General features: G+C 37.1%; 1 protein-coding gene across 6 annotated transcripts in view; it reads left to right on the forward strand.

Annotated features, from left to right (window-relative positions):
- Positions 1-9,384, forward strand: part of GOLGA4 (golgin A4) — a 95,811-nt gene extending 86,427 nt beyond the window's left edge. For 4 of the 6 annotated variants that reach the window (XM_037526365.2, XM_037526385.2, XM_054693110.1 and 1 more), the window contains 3 exons: positions 2,256-2,342; positions 6,154-6,216; positions 8,691-8,729. In XM_037526365.2, the coding sequence (XP_037382262.1) occupies positions 2,256-2,342; positions 6,154-6,183 (117 nt within the window). In that variant the 3' untranslated portion in view covers positions 6,184-6,216; positions 8,691-8,729. Of the gene's footprint in view, positions 1-2,255; positions 2,343-6,153; positions 6,217-8,690 lie in introns of all 6 variants that reach the window. The other 2 variants (XM_037526394.2, XM_037526375.2) reach the window with 1 other exon arrangement.
- The last annotated feature ends 8,304 nt before the right edge of the window (positions 9,385-17,688 follow it).

A 17,688-nucleotide genomic window follows, 5' to 3' on the forward strand; every position in this document is an offset into this window, starting at 1 on the left:
TTGCAGTGTTCCTTACTTTATGAGGCAGATTATTATTTTTTTTGGAAGAAGACCACATGTAGGACACATATTAGTACTTCTTTCTTCTGTCTTTGCCTTTTTTCTTGGAGTTTGACCTTCCATGCTATTATTGATACTGAAATTCAGCCTGTTCTCCTTTTCAATAGAATGTGTTTCTCATCCTAAGCTTTATTGAAGAAGCCTCTTCTTAATGAAAACCTGGCAGAAGAGGCCACTTCTAAGCCAGGTGGCTCATTTAAACTTTTCCTCAATTCCTAGGGCCTGAGGACATTGTATGTAGAGTAGAAAGTCTGATCTTTCATAAGATGTGGCAGAGAGCCTTGGCTTCTCCATTAAAGTGTTTTCTGGCAAGTGAGTGAAGAGCTTTAAGTTTTCACTGGGTAATCAGCTGCAAATTTTGGATCTCTGATGAATTTAGAGGTGGGTTTCCCATTTAACAATGATTAGAAATGTCAAGGGAAAACTTAGCCACAGATCTTTTTCTTTTTTTGGACAGACATGCTTGTGTATGCATGTGTATGTATATAATGGACTGACTACAAATGGACTTTTGGATACTTCGACTTTCATAAGCTATTGAAATTAAAGACTGTTCTCTGTAATTGCTGAATCCCTGATTTTCCATTTTTGGTGCTTCCTAAAGATAATCTTCATTGAGCATATACAAAAAACCATTTAAATTGTTTCAGTGTTACTAGAAAAATACAAAAATAGTTATTACTTCATATTTCTCTTGCCATTTCATACCACATATCTTGCCTTCTAGACTTTTGTTTAGCACACAAAATTCTGTTGTGACCAGGCAATGCAATTTAAAAAATAAGTTTTTAAAAAATATCCCTGGAATTCTACAAGAACTAAGTTTATTTTTTTGTAAAGATATTTGTGTTTTTGTTTCTGATTGACATACATAAAAACTGAAAACTTTGTTGCCCAATACGCTTATTTTTCTACGGTACAAACATGTCTGATGTATTTATAATGTTCTTTTATTTACCTTTTAAAAAATGTTTCAGACAGTTCATATGTATTCTTAAGCAGAAAGTTTTAATGGCATCTTATCATCAAAATGGCAAGGGCAAACACAAAAGGAAGGAAGGGGTCGGAAATTAAAATACTGTTCTGTGTGTGGTTTGTGGTTGAGGTATAGTACTAACTAATCTGTTAGTTGAAATAAGTATTAGAAATATGTAAAGTGTCTTGCCAAGGTTTAGCTCATAATAGAATATTTTAAAATGTTAGTTCCTTTCCTTCCTGGAAATAATTACACTTTTTTCCCTAATGATGTGCATTTCCAAATTTTTTGTTTAACTCTATCATCTTTTCCTTATGGCCTTCTCCAGTCTCCTTCCCAACCTTCTACCTTTACACATGCGCACAATCTGTGTAACAGTGAACAAACCTCCCCATCCTCTGTAGGAATCCCTTGGAGGGCATTAGTACCCGAATTTGTATGTAAGCACTGAACTTGTTATCCTACTTATTTCATAAGTGGTATCTTCTTTCCTCTCTGTCTCCCTCAAAACATCTCATCTTGATACAAATAGGGAATTTCAGCCTTTGAGGAGAATTTTCCACGAGCTTATGGGTGACAGTCTGACTTACGGTATATTTATTTAGATCTGCACAATTTATGATCTTGTTTTGCAAGCCACCATGTGTAATGTTTTGATTCATCATGTTTTTTACCAAACAAAACATCTTGTGTTTATTTAAAATGTAATTTGTATTTCTATTAGGCTGATGTGCTGCATGTCTTAAAATTTATCTATTAAGCATGTTCATGTTCATGCAGTAGCCCGTGTTTATGAGATATATGATGTGATTTAGTTAAAGCTGAACTTGGGAGTATCTAATTCTGATTATTTAGAGCTTATGTTTTGGCAATACATCAGTTACTAGATAGATTTCTATAAATAAAAAAGCCTTATAAAATGAATGAAAAATAAAGTTTCATCTTAATAAGTCAAAGGACCATATAGATCTTTTTATAGCTTCATGCTATTGTAAATGCATCTTCTTAAAATAATAACTCAGACATTGTGAGGAACACTTTTCAATTGAAATTCTAGTGTTGGCTGTTATTTCCTTGACTAATATCTTCACATCATACTTCTTTGGTCGTGGCTTCCATTGAGAGCACTAAAGAATCCCACCAGCAGAACATGTCAGAATGGGTTGAGACTTCATCTGCTTCACTGTCTTTTAGTGATCATCTCTTGCTTTTCTTGTAGACCATGGCAAAGGTTATAACCACTGTACTGAAGTTCCCTGATGATCAGACTCAGAAAATTTTGGAAAGAGAAGATGCTCGGCTAATGGTAAGCTTTTCAAGTAGGCTGTAGATAGAAGATGACTTCATCTTGCTTACATTGTCTCATTTTCAAAGACTTTGAGTTGGTAAAATAAATAAAAAAATTTTAATCTACATTTAAATATAGCATAAAAAATGAGAGAGAATCTATATTAAGAGATTTTAACCAAGGACATACATGAACGGCCATCAAGGAAAGAACAACCTTATTTAACATATATGAGGTTGACACTTATATATGTTCTATGAGCTCTCCAGGCTTGGGCTATTTTTGGAAAGGATAGAAGAGCATTTGTTCTGGCATATCCAGTACTAATTTAAAAAATCAAATTTTGTCAGAATTTTTGATGTTTTATAGATTATAATATACTTATTATATACAATATACAACTATATATTATACATAATACTTATTCTAGTTGATTTTCAGAGGTAATAATTCTGAGAAAATTTAAGCCATTTTGAGCATCTGACATACCCTACAAGGGAAATGTCGATAAGTTTTTAGAAGCGTTTAATGAGGTCAGCTGTGACTGAAATGAAACAAACACACATTTCATAAATTATGCAAAATCCCCATGGCCTATCTTTTTTTTTTTTTTATCCTAGATCAGTAATTCATTCGGAAGATCCATTCTAAGCACAGTGTGAAACTTAATGTTTTGCCGCTAGCTTTCTCTTTTTGTTGCTTTTTCTTGTTTTGTGAGTAGCACCCTCCTCTTCTTCCAATTTTTTAAATTTCCTATTTCATGGTTCTAGTACTGCTGTTCTCTCTCCTCACTAAAATAGGCAAAGATCTCCTTAGTAATGGGCCAGCTTTTGTCTGAGTACCTACAGTCAGGACTAAGTCAGTAAATAATTACTTCCTAAAGTATCCCATCTTAACCCAACAGACTGCTTGAACACAATTCTCCCTTTCTCTAGTGGTCACCAGTTTGTTCTGGTTCTAACCCATAGGGTTCTAACCCCCAAAATGCAGAGATAACTTAGATGATAGGCTTTTCTCATCCATGCTAAATGCCCCCAATATTTATAGCCATTTTTGAAGTTCCTCTCCTCTAACCCATTGCACAGGGTCAGTCCTCTGGCACATTCTGATCTCCTCTTCCTGATCTCCTCTCAGGCCAACCTAGCATTCCTGATTTTTTCCCCAAACATTGTATATTTTCTTTTTCTTTCTTTCTTTTTTTTTTTTAATTTATTTATGTATACAAGAGCTGGGGTGCAGGTTAGAGATGTGGAGGGTAAGAGGATTCTCCAGAGATAGAGTGAGGAGCAGAACAGGCAGATGCAGTTACAGTTATTTTGATTGGCATTTAATTGTTCTTTTGTAAAGCATTCTTTCTTGGTATCCACAGTTTCAACCCTGGTATCCCTAAGATTTTTTTCCCTCTGAAGAATTAAATTAATTTTAAAAGTTAAAGTTTTTGATTTGTTTCAAGCAGAAAAAAATCTGCCTTATTATAGTAGACAAGTTAAAAAAAAATGCATGTGTCAGAAGCACATACTATTGTCTTCCCTAGAGCACACTTTTCCTTCTCTCAGTTTTTAGCTTATTGTGCCTGGTATTTCATTTTGTGATGGTATTGTACCTTAGGTGGCCAGAGTAGACTTTGTATTCAAGTAGCAATTGGGGAGCGGGGGGGGGGGGTCAATGCAGAAAATTTTAACTTGTCTAATTTTTTTTGCTGACTAAAACTTCTCAAGAAGTATACCTTCAGATTATTTTAGAGGAGAATGTTATATTTTATTTAGAATAATTTCATTAAGAAAATTTCTTTTAAGGACATGCTAAAGCATCTCCTAGAATTAAGAGATTCTTTGGTTCTATAGAAATCTTTTTTTTTCCAATTTTATTCTTTTATTGAGGTGACATTGTTTACATTGTATATGATTCACAGGTATAGGACCACACAGTTCAGGTGTATGTTCCTACACCCACCACCAAGGCACTCCTAGTCATCCCTCGTGTGCCGCTCCCCACTTTTATTCCCCCTCTGATAGTCTCAATCTACAGTCAGACGAAATCTCTTTTTAAAAGTTTTTCTTTTGTTAGAAATACGTTTTTCTCTTCAGAGTGCTAGTAAATTAACATTTTTAACCTAGAGGATGTTTTTCTTGATGATTCCATGGAAATAAATTTTTTCCTTTTTTCATGAAAAAATTTCCTTAATTTTCATTCCCCATTCACTCTGTTCACATTTAAAAGTTGATCTTCTATTGACTTAGTTTTTGCGTTGTTTTCATGTACATCTTTTGTGTTGAATTCATCATCAGTCCTTGTCCTACACCAGTCTTGTACTTATGTTAATGGTTCTCTTTTTTTCCCCCTTGGTTGGAATTTTAAAAATCTCTTCCTCAATAAAATAATCAGAATGTTTCAGCATTACTAGGTATACAAGTTCCCCATCTCAGTGGAGCCTCAGTAGATGCATGCCGGGTGGATTCAGGGAGCAAATGCAAAATAAAACTGACACATAGGAAGAATACTGCTCATATAAAACAGTTGTTATCTCAAAAGTGGTTTTGACTCTTGATGTTGTTAGAATTATGTGACAAACATTGCAAACAATTCAAGAACATATTACACTGAAAGGGAGCCTTTTGTGATCTTCATCCTTCAGAGTTTACCACAGCAAGATCACCTTTTTTTTTTTTTTAAGATCATCTTCATTAATAGTGTGGGGAATATTCCTAGCTTTTCTAAGTTTCATCAGTATATATTTATAATTATTCCTTTATTGCTTTGTGTTTTTTTTAATTAAAATGACAGTATGCATCAACATGCTTTTTTTGCTTAATTTATATTTTTATATTACTCCACTCATGATAAACTTACCTACTTCATTTTTTAAAATAGTTCATTATATAGTTATATGGATGTCCTATAATTTCATTCACCATTTTCTTAGAATGGACACTTTGGGGTTTTCCATTTTGTCAGTATTTACAAATGTAAACATAGGGAACATGTTTAAAATGCATGCTTTTTGCAAGTTTTCCAATAGGATATTAACCTTGATGTGTTGCAAATACTATTTTCTAGTTTGTATTTTGATTTTGTTGCCTTTTACTAACTTCACATTAAATATAAAAGATAAAAGGATGATTCTGTGGTTGATCACACATAGAACAGATTCAGATATTATAAGCAACCCCTTATTGTTTGGTTTGTAGCTGCTGTTTTAAATCAAACCATGAAGCTAATTAATAATTTTGAATTATGATCACCTTAAAATAGAACATGGATTTATTTAAGAAGGTGGCTACAGTAAAAGCTATATTTGAAATTGTGTCTCTTTGAATTTGGTTTGGGTCATCATTCATAAAACCCTGATTAATTGCCAAATTGCAAGAGGGTTTTGTAATAAAATTAGAACATTTTAGGAATGACGGTTCCTAAACCATATAGCTATAGTGTGTTCACATTCATCAACATTTTCCCAAAACTTTTGATGGTAAATTGTGATTATGTAAATTAAATTTCAGTGTGTACTATAATAGAATTGTGAAAAAGATACTTTTATAAAAAGCAAATAATCTAGCATATACCTGTGTACTTAAAGTGTTAAATACTTCTCTAAATATGTTGTTTAAAAAACTTTAAAGTTGCAAATAATATCTCAACTACATGGTGTGATATTTTCTTAGGATGGGAGGGAGATATTACAGATTCCTCACATTTTGCCTATACTCCCTTGAGGAAAATTTAACAACAATCTGTTTAGTCCTGCCAAGATCATATACACCTATAATCTGTGTGTTATATTAAGTCTTAAAACTAACCCAATAAGCTTTTTTTCTTCCTGGCTTTGTAGTATACTTCACCTCGCAGTGGTATCTTCTGAGTAAACCATCAGTCTGTGCTTAGTTAGCATGTGGTGAGTGAAGAATAATGTGTCTTGTGTCTTTTGTGCAAAAATCAAATGTATTGCATGATACTAACCATTTTGTTGGAATTCTTTTGCTCTTTTGATTAATGACTATATGATTGATTATACTATGGGTTAATATAGGCATTTTCTATTAATTCTGTTTTATAAATTAATAATATGTAGATTGATAGTCACCATCACCAATAAGAATTATGTAATTTTAGGAATTTTAGTTTTTAAATACTAATTGAAAGTTTCAAAATTGTGCTTTGAAGTTTTGGTAAAGAATCTACAAAAGTATTTATGTATTTTATATTTCCTTTTTTTAAATTTCTCAAGAACAGTCTTTGAAATTAAAGATTGTGAGAGAGCAATGACAAGTCATTCCTTAGACAAAAGTGAAGTGATTCTAGAATGATTCTAGAATTCAAAATATTGGAAAGTGTACTTAGATTTGAGGTTAGTCAGAAATAATGAAAAACCAATAAGGTTAATTTAAAAATAAATTAACTTTTATTACTACTTGGAAACATACAATTTAACAAATGTTTATCCTGAGAAGACTTTCGGGCATCCTGCTATAATTGAAAGTGGCTGTTTCTAATTAACATTATTACAATAAAGTGGAGGCATCTAAAATGTTTCAATATGGTTCACTGTCTTCACCATTTAATCTCCACTCCCAGTCTCTACATATTATTAATGCCAATAGCTTGATTCAGCACTGCCTGAAATTTAGGGTATATATATATATATATATACACACACACACACACACACACACACACACACACATATATACACACACATATGCACACACACACACACCCCTCAGACTTTACTAGAGTTTTCACAAATCACAAATAAGCCAGGTCACAATTAGTAGAACTTAATTACAAGTAAAGATTCTCTGTGATTATTGTAGTATTCAAGTAGCAGTATCAAGGTTTAAAATGCCAATACACAGTCTCTCTCTAACCTGTTAGTTTTTAAAATCCTTTATGCCTATATTTGAATCTCATTTTGATTTTAATAAATATCAATTTTAGTGATTATCTCATTTTCTTCAATCATGTAAATCCTATATGTAATGTAACAAATCTTAACATTTTCCTTTTTTTAAAAAAATACCATTATAAACACTGCATCATGCTTATAACTGTATCATTGCATTGTATACTGTGTAGCATTTGTCTCTTCATTTGAAACATTTGAAACATAAGATTTGCATTCATTATACAACAGACACTTACATACTCTCCACTTATATTCATCAATTATTAACATTTCCTCATTTGCTCTCACTCTTGCTTTTTTCTCCATACATATTTCCCCTTTGTTAACATTTGACACTTACTTGCAAACATAAACTAAATGCTTTAGAAAATATCGTTAAGAACAAGGGCATTTTCCTACCTACACACAATACAGTCATCAATCTCAGGAAGTTTAACATAATATATTAACTAGTATATAATAAACATTCATATTTTTCCAGTTTTTCAAATAGTGTCATAACTGTAAATTCTGGGACATTGCATTTCACTGTCATGTTTTTCTAGTCTCTTTTAAACTAAAAAAGTTCTCCCAGCCTTTTTTTTTTGTCTTTCATGACATTGACATTGTGCAGCATCATTAAATCATGCAGGAAATCTTTTTCCCACAACAGTTCAAGCTAAGATTTCAAAGTAATAACTGACAAAGGGATTTAAATATGACAGAAGATCCTGTTCTTATCTGCTCTGGGTTTCTAAGACCAACATGCTTGCTGAGCTAGTTTTATGAGAAGTGGATTATATATTTCATTTACAAACTGAAGAGTTTAAAGCTTTCTTTTTCCATGAGATATATTTGGAAAGTTTGTCTCTAATTACTTAACCTTATTTAGTCATTTCTCTTAATGATATTTTCAACCTCTAACTTAACATAGCTATTGACTTTTAGCATTTTAATCAGAGAAACCTTATTGGGAAAGTTTGGCATCATTTCTCACAGTATTTTAAGTTTTAGAAATTAATTTCAGATGAAGCATGACTTTTCACAACCAAAATGCTGTTTGTGCTTTGCTGCCATGCATATCATAATGGGAGACTTGCAGTGTATAGAAAAATCAACACATTAAGGAAAAGGGAAAATCTTTCTCTTATTTAACTCCAATCTGAATTACCGCATACTTCCGAGATTCTGCTAAATCAACATGCTGACTCCTGGGTTTCTGTAATAATGACCTGGTAGCATTCAATAAATGGTGAAGGGTTGCAGTGCCCAGTTACACTAAACTGTTTTCCAGGATTGCTGATTAAACATCTTATCATTACTTTTTAGAAGATTTCTTTAGGATTTAATATTTAGACTGCACAACTTAAATTTCCAGACCATAGAGTATGACTTTCTTTTAACTTGAAAGAGCATACTGTCCAGAAAACTGACTCTGAAAGTTTTCTTTCCTCCTTTATCCTCTTTTCTGTTTTCTTTTCCAGTCATGGCTCCGATCTTCGTCTTGAAGAAGTGGAGAAGATGTTGGGCAAGTTAGAGAACTGCACGTTTGCTCATCTTTGGGAATGAAGCTGTTCTTCAGGGCCCCTCATGTAGCCAAAAGATCAAGAAAACTCTGACATTGGCCCACAAATATATTGCAGACTGCCTTTAAAATAGAGTGTATCAGTGAAGAATGGTGATAGTTTTTTTTCTTGTTTTCTTCAGATTTTTTTGTTGGGAAGAGTTTTATGTTGTTTAAAAGATATTTTAAATGACTTAACCTGATTTATGGGCTCACTTAATGTTCCTTTTATCCATTCTTCTAGAACCTCTTTTTAAAGAACTGCTTGCCTTTCCTATTTATTTTTAGGGTGATTTTTTAAAAAGACTTGTGCAATACATTTTGAGGTGAAACCTAGTAGATTTTTCTGATAAATTAGAGCATTTAATTGAACTATTTTATCCAGATTGATTTGTTGAATATTTGCTAAAGACTAGTTCTTTAAGCTATGACATATGAGAAATCCAAACAGCAGTACCTCATTGTTTACTTAGCTTTTGTACTTATATTTTCCAGAGGAAAAAATACTACTGTAAATTGTAAATAGTCAATACATGACTGTATTGTATGCAAATCTGTGACTGTTGGCAGTGTCATCCTGGAGGAACAGAAAAATAAAGTTTATTTACTATATACAGTGTGCTCATTGTGCTTTTTCCTAAGTTGAAATCTATTTCAAAAAAATTAAGAATTTAGGGTCTGTCTAGGTGATATAATGTCAAGATGGCTAAATGTGGAGCATTTGGAAAGATTTTTTAATGTCTCAGATTAGCATGACCAAATTAGAAGACATATGGTAGAAAAACTCCTTTGTGGTGTGTGTTTTAGGATTCCATCAATTTGGGGATGCTGCCTCAAGTAGACCGTACTTTAAAAAAAAAAAAAAAAAACAACTTAGACATTTCTGGACATCAAGAAATGGGACTGTTCAGAGGGTTTCCCATACCCTTTACATTCTGGCAAACACAATATTCAATATCTAAATTAGCTAACTTCTCTGCCCTGATCAGGTGGCACCTCAGGTAGCCAGTCTGGAACTTAGCACTGCTGGTGTATCTTTCATTGTGATAAAGAGTGGGGGGATCTGGGGGTAGATGACCAAGGGTCTTCCTATAAGCCACAGCAGACTCCTTTAAAGGCTACTATTGTAGCAAGGGAAGAGGGTTTTTTTTTTTATTTCCTTTTTAAAAATAAAGTTTTATTTAAGTGGCAAGTTTGTCCCACTGAAGAGTTTCTGATAATAGACATGACTTCTTACCCTTATGTATTTTTGCTAGGGAAAAAATTGTGGACTCTTAGTGAAATCCATATACAACTTCCCCTGGAGACAGATATATCAAAGAATCAGGGAACATTTTCTAGAAAGGTAACTATTTTCAGCTTTCTAGGCCACATAGTCTGTCATAATCTCTCACCACTCCCACTACTGTACAAAAACAGTCATATATATTATAACTGAATGAGCATAGCTGTGTTCCAGTAAAACTTTTTTTATGAAAGTGGGTGACAGGCTAGATTTGGCTTTTGGGTTGTAGTTTGCTAACCTTTGAGAAAGTGAGCAAGCTGGACTTGAAACATGGAGTGGGGGAGGAGTGATAATCAGTTAATAAATGGGAGTTGCTTATTTTTCTGCAGTGCAGCCTGTATCCCCTCTTTCAGAAAAAAGTGCAGCATATGGATGCAGTTCACCTTGACTACAGATGGGGACATTCTCTCAGTGTTACTTGTTCCAGAGAGACAGAATAAAGCCTTACATTGTGCTCAGTGTCAGCATCTCAGATCCTGTCTGGACCTTATCTCAAAGATTCCCTGTAACTATGTCCCTGCTTGATGGCTGGGAATTGACAGATTTTTCCCAACAAAACTTACAGGATATGTTTATATAGTAGATTTCAGTCTGCAAAGAAGTACCTGAGTACTCTGTAGTTCATTCTTGCAGCAAAGAAGCCAAAGTTTGTGATAGCTGAGGGTCAGCCCAAGGTCATACAGAGAAAGCTGTGGTCCCAGCACTTAGATCCAGATGCTGGGACTCTGAACCCAAGGCTCTCTCCAAGACCTCGTGCCTGCAGCACGTACAAGCTCAATGCTCTACATTTATTGCCAAGAAATAAGCATTTCACTTTGAAAGGATTAGATGCTGGCAAGATGTTACTTTAGCAAGTTTTTTAGCAAAAATTTCACTTGTGACGACTGGCATTAATTTTTTAGTCAATTTATTCAGGTCACATGAATGTGAATCTTGGACAGAACAACCTCGTTGTTAACTTGTGTCTTATACTGTTTGGGCTGCTAGAACAAAACTACTGTGAACTGGGTGTCTTATAAACAAAACACATTTCTCACAGTTCTGGAGACTCAGATGACCAAGACCAAGGCAAATTGTGTGTCTGGTGAGGACCCACTTCTGGTTCGTAGACAATTGTCTTCACTGTAACCTCCCATGGCAGAAGGACAAAGGAGCTTCTTTGGGCCTCTTTTATAAAAGCATTTCTCCCATCATGAGGGACCATCCCTCATAACCTTATCATTTCCCAAAGGCACCCACCTCCTAACACCATGAGCTTGGGGGTTATGTTTTAAACATGAATTTGGGGAGGTGGACCCAAACATCAGTTGATAGCAACTTGGAAAGTATTGAGTTAAGCATTCCTAAATTGAAGGCCTGGAATATCACTACTGATTTTCTGATGTATAAATGTTTACTTTTTTTCTTTCAGAAATTCATTGGCCAAAAAAGTTCCTGCATGTAGAGCAAGTGGCAGAGTCTATAAGGATATTTATGTCTTACCCTTGCTTCAGGGCTCAGGTGTTGGTAGGCTTGTTGTATCTTCCTCATTCTTTTGGGGTTTTTTTTGGTACACCTTTATTGGTAATAATGGCAGGCTATATCTTTCTATTGATTATGGGGGCCGTTTTACAATGTTCTTTTTTTGTTTGTAGCTTCCTCACTTCTCATAACAAATGGGGATCGAAGGCTATAGACTGAAATACTGAAGTTCTTTATCTCTGAAAGAGCAACAATAGAAAAGAACTTTTGTTTTTCTTTCTGATTCAGAGAAAACTAGGCAGGTAGAAAATTTGGAGAATACATTTTTTAAAAAGAAAATAATTCTCCAGAATCTCCCACCAAGAAATCATCATTATTATTATTTTGGTGCATTTTATGCATGAATGAAAGGAACAGGCTACACACGAATGCACGCCCACATGTGTGTGTGTGTGTGTGTGTGAGTACATAAACAGCTACATTTTTGTCACTATAGGGGCTTTTAATATTTCTTGAAAGCTGTTTTTGTTGTATGTTATTTTATCCTGTGGATAGGCCATTATTTAACTCATTTCTCTGCTGTTGAGCTCTTAGTCACATGATGTCCTTACGGTTCATGTTGTAAGCACACTTGAAAAAACTTTCCAGGGCCAACCTGTGTTTCTCTCAACAGCCTTTGGTGCCAAACAACATTTCAGATGTCTGTGTGGCAGGTTTGTCTGGCACCATTTCTCCTAACATTCCAAAGATGTGATGTATGGGTGAACAGTCTGAGTCAGTACACTCTTAGAACCCTGCAGTTCAAAACTGGGCTTCACCTAAATTTGAAGTGTCAAAGACAAATTAAAATAGCAATGTCTAAAGCACTGCAAAAATAATTCTTAGACTCTGTGAAAGTAACACTGGTTACCTGGGCTGGGGGTGTGGAGAAGAGTTGATGAGACAGAAAGGGGTAGGGCATGGGCACTGGGGCTTTGGTGTGGAGGGTGAATGAAGCATGTCCATGGAGGTGTGAAATGCTACTCCCCAAATTATGTAGTTGGCAAATCAGTAAAATTTGAGGGGAAAAATTTTTTTAAAATGTTATTCTTGTAGGGCCTCCCCAGTGGTGCAGCGGTTGAGTGCTGGGTTGCGAAACTGCCCGCAGCCTCTGCAGCGCCGGTTCAATCCCCGGCCGCTGGAGAGGGTCCTACATGGCACGCAGACCTCTCCTGCCACGCTCGCTGCTCCCCTCAGCAGTGTATTTCGTCAGTTTGCCTGTTCTGCTCCCCACGCTGGCTCTGGTGAATTCTCTCATCCTCCCGTGCTTCTGACTGTACCCAGTGCTTGTATAAATGAATAAATAAATCTTAAAAAAAAGTTATTCTTGTAAAAAGGGAAAAAGAAATAGCAGTGCCTAAATCATACTTTCCCTGGTGCAGGTCGTCAGGTGACAGGGGCAGGAGAGACAGCAGAGGCATTCCATCCATCCTGCAGGCATTTTTCTGTAGCAACAGTTTCCTTGTGCCTTAATTTGGGATCCCCTTTAGTTAGGCTTTGTCGTTGTTCTTTAGAAATGCTCAAACACTGAACATGGGAATATAGTGTCATGACGCTTAGTAAACAATAGAGTCATTTAAAATTTATTTTTTTTTTGCTAAATCCCTGAAATGCAGCTATGGGCATATCTCTCACACTTTTCCAATCACTTCCCTGCTGCAGGAAGACTTTCTCTTCGTTGCCCCACACCAGATTAGGCTGCCTTCCCCTTTAAGTGGAAGTGTCGTCTGTTTCCCTGTCTGCCCCCCTTTTCCACCATTATCTCTGGGAGTGGGTAGGACAGTCTTTTCCATCCACACATCTCTAAGAGAAGTTCTCTTATGAATCATGAGATCCTGCACATGTCTAATGCAATGTTCAGAAGAGACTGTTGGAATGCATTTGAGAGGAAGAGGAGTATTTTATGGGCAGCTAGGAAGGAAAGGAGTATTTATGACCCAAGGTGGATCTGGCAGGCTGAATTATTGTTTCCTGTTTTTCACTCCCTCCTTGTGGATTATGTATCCACATCCTTTGTTATCTGATTTTGCAGTATCTTCTGTTAGAGTGGGCAGAGTCCATTTCCTTGCCAACACTGAGTTTGGCTATATGGCTTTGGAACGTGAACAGTGCTCTGGATGCACAGAACCCCAGCATCAGCAAATGAGGAGCTGCCCCATAGGAGTGTCTGCACATCCCAGCCTGTGGAGCTCCCCAAGAAAGACGAGGCAGCAGTGTGGAGGAGACTTCAACATAGGAGCTCAGAGAAGAGCACAGGTGTTTTGGGAGCAAAGAGCGGGAGCACCTCACTGAGCCTTGTGAGGGTGCTCTGAGTCCTCAGGTGAGTAGGAGGGAGGCTGTGAGGTCAGGAGGCATCCAAGACAAGAGGACAAGAAGAAGAGCACAGAGGTAAGGAATGGGTGGTCTGCGTGTCAAACCACACAGGTGAGAGTTGCTGACATACACGGTGTGACGTGGGCCTGGGAAGTGAGGCTGGAAACAGACGGGCCTGGTGACCAAGGCCATGAGTGCCTGCCTGGTTTCTTAGACTTCGTGCTAAGCAATAACAAGAGAGAACTTCAAGTTAATCTTGGATGTTTTCAGCTCAAAGTCATTTATCCCCTTCCTTGATAGTTCAGCGCCAACTTTGGTGCGAGGAATATTGCAATAGCAGCTTTTGCCAGTGTGGGCTCTGAAAAATGAAATGCACGTGGGGTGTCAATTGCTCAAGCTGAATGCAATGCACAGAGTAGGTGGGAGGAAGGGAAAAAAGGTGCTGTCTGATGTCAAGTTTGTTTATAGTAGTTACATGCTTCCTATTGCTTGCTTTCTGAGCTCAGGAGAATGAGGTTGCAGCCAGCTGGCCTTTGTCACCAAAGCCCACAATCTAAACAGCTTCACAGGCAAGAATTTAGACCATACCCCAGACCCCTTGGCTCACTGCTCAACTCTTACTAGGATCTGTTAGTGGATCCCATTCTAAAGATGGGAACTAGTTCATGTCCAGTTGAATGACTGCAGCCAAGCCAACTGATTAGAGAATGACCTAAAAAAGATTGTGCCTTTCCAGAGCATATTCCTCTGTCTCCCTCTCCCTGTTTTGGCTTGGGAGATGGTTTTGAAACATAGATGACAAACACAGACTTACTCTCTACCTTCCACAGTATCTCACAAGGGGCCCCTAGGTGGATTTGCACTCAGGTTCTGTCACTGGGAGGTGCTCCTAGGTGTGTAATGTGTGGGGAGATCTGACATGATCAGAGATGAGAATAGGTTCAAGTCTAAGGGTGGTTTCACTCCTCCAAGAATGCCTGGAAGGATGCTGCTGCCCCCTTTTCTGTATCCATGGCTGATAGAACTATCAGTGCTTGTTTCGGTTATTGAGTGGCACAATCATCCTGAACTACCTAGAATGTGGTGACTTTATACAAGCATCTCTAGGTCAGTGATTCAGATTGAATCATTTTGGTCTTGGCTAGACTCTCTCACTTGGCGAGAGGGTTGGTGGGCTGTTGGCTAGGGATTCAGGGCGGGGAAACCTGGCCTTGTAGCTTGTGTCTCTGTCATCCTTCCAGGAAGCAGGCGGACCATGTTCTTACCGTAAAGATAGAAGCACAAGAGCAGAAAAAGCAACCTCCATGCATACTCTGAAGCTTCTGCTTATACCACAGCCTCTGCCAACCTCAAAATTAAAAGGTGGGAAAATTTATACCATCTCTTGATAGGATTCAAAAAGTTGCAGGATAAGGATGACTCCTATGAGGGGGTGAAGATTTGGGGCCCTTAATGTAAACGATTTATCAAAACCCTTTTCAACTCAGTATTCCACAGCCATTGCCAGTCCGTTGTCTTTATACATGACATCAAACCTGTTTGCCATCACAACTGTAAAAACGCAGTATTCAAACTAGCGTTTGTAGAGGACTTCAGTTCTAAGGGAAGGTGCTTCGGGGAGCATAGCTGGGGCAGGGAGGTCACACAGGCGGGGCTCAGCCCCCTCTTGCTTACTTAGAGCTTCCATTTTTATTTGTTTTAAATACTGGGAGAACTAGAGGGAATCAATGATGATATGTCCTTTACAAATTATTTCTGTGTAAGAAATTTACAGTCAAGTGCTAGGGAAGGTTTTATGTGTTTTTCTCTGGGACAATGAGAACTGTTTTATGTAACATAAAACCTCCTTTTTCACTGTGGCTACCTAGAAGATCAGCACCAAGATTATAACTGTTAACATTAGAGTAGCCCAAGGAACTTTTAAAATCAGATTCTAAGACTTTGATTGCAGAGATTCTGTTTCAGTTGGAACCACTGGGCTATCCCTGATGGCTTGATTAGTTCTGTCCTTTTTCTTTCTATCCTGGACTTGCCCTCAGATTCTAATATATATTCCCCAGTCCTGATTGTTCTCCCATACAGCAGCTCCTAGAGAGAGTTATTTCTAGGTCCAAAATGACAATGAGGAGGGAGCTGCTCAAGGGCCAACAAAAGCAGTAGAAAGCCTCTGAATAGTCCCAGAGTCTAGCCTGGGGGAGGAGCAGATCCTCAACAGAGAAGCAGGTAGAAGTGCCCAGACCTTTCAGGTCTGTGGGGTCAAGAATCCAGGTGTCTTCCCAGTAAGCAGCCCAGAGAGGTGTCTAATGTAGGTGTGGGTCCTGGACCCAAGGGTCAAGAGCCATATGCTGGGGCAGGGTGGTCTCAGTGAAGTAGGACTCGGGCAAAGAAACAGCCACAGTCCACCAAGAGCCCTGTAGCATCCTGAGCACCTGCTCACACAGGGCTGGACATGGATCGTCCAATCTATCATGCACCCGTAAGTTTAGATGGGAGGACTGTAGCTCCTAGAGGTTAATTAATATTCAGACTTGGCCAAATTGTATAGAAGGACACAATTATCCTCTAGAACAAATTTGAATTTAGACTATAAATGTCCAAGTAAAACAAATCCACGGTCTTATTCTTTAAGGGTTATTTGTACATTCAAGATAATTTCGGATGTTAAATAAGCTTGTAAATTAGCTCTGGATTCATCTTAAACGTCATGATTGAAGAACTGATTTAGATTTATAATTTAAGCTGTAATTTCATTAGGTTTATAAACAGTATTAGAGTAGTAAAGATAACTTAAAATACATGTTACTTGTAACTTTAATTGGTTAGATTTATCAGCCTTGTATAAATAAGAAATCATTTAAGTACTTGGGAGACTTTGTGAATCATATAAAATGAACCTATAAATGAAATACTCATAAAGGAGATCAAGCGTGACAAATTTATTTATGCAAGAATTCCAAACATTAAAGTGAGTTTAATAAATTTGTAAAACCACTCTTAAAATAATTGTTGAAATTTGATAGATTTATAATTAGAATAGTTAGATTCATAAACTGAATATAAACTTTAAAAAGTTTGACATTTGTTAATACATTTAGTACTAATTTCTTTAACTAAAAAGGTATTCTAGGGCCTCCCCAGTGGCGCAGCGGGTTGAACGCAGTGCTGTGAAGCTGTCCTCAGCCTCTGCAGCGCGGGTTCAATTCCTGGCCAGGTGGGGAGATTCCCTCATGGCCCGGCAGACCTCTCCTGTCTTGCCTGCTGGTCCCCTCAGCAGTGCTTTCGGTCTGTCTGCCTGTTCTGCTCCCCACTCTTTTTTGGTAAATTCTCTCACCATCCCGCACCTCTGGCCTGTACCCCAGTTCTTGTATAAATAAATCTTAAAAAAAAAGGTCTTCTAATGATACTTTCTTTTAAATCTCTCTGAAGAAACTAATTAAAAATTAGGAAGTTTTTCCCCTTTGTTATCTTCTGTTTCCTCTGGGACTGGTGTTTTGTTACTGTTTTTCAATAAAACCTCCTTTTTCACTGTGGCTACCTAGAAGATCAGCACCAAGATTATAACTGTTAACATTAGAGTAGCCCAAGGACTGACTGGCAGTCCTTAGTTGGCCAGAAGGACTCAATAGGTTTCACCCCATGATGGCACTAAGATGATTGTTTTCAAGGTCACCCACTCTGTTCTCTTCTCCTTTGTCCACAGCCTTGGGATGCCTTCTGCACAGAGGAATTAAGTGCCCATGGTTGTTGTGTGTCCTTGTGGATGGAGGCAGCATCCTGTTGGCTAGACGCTGGTGAGTAGAGGGCTAATGACCTCTTGAGG

Source organism: Talpa occidentalis, unplaced genomic scaffold, assembly GCF_014898055.3.
Source record: "Talpa occidentalis isolate TD23 unplaced genomic scaffold, MPIMG_talOcc4v2.1 talOcc4.10, whole genome shotgun sequence".
Lineage (NCBI taxonomy): Eukaryota > Metazoa > Chordata > Mammalia > Eulipotyphla > Talpidae > Talpa > Talpa occidentalis.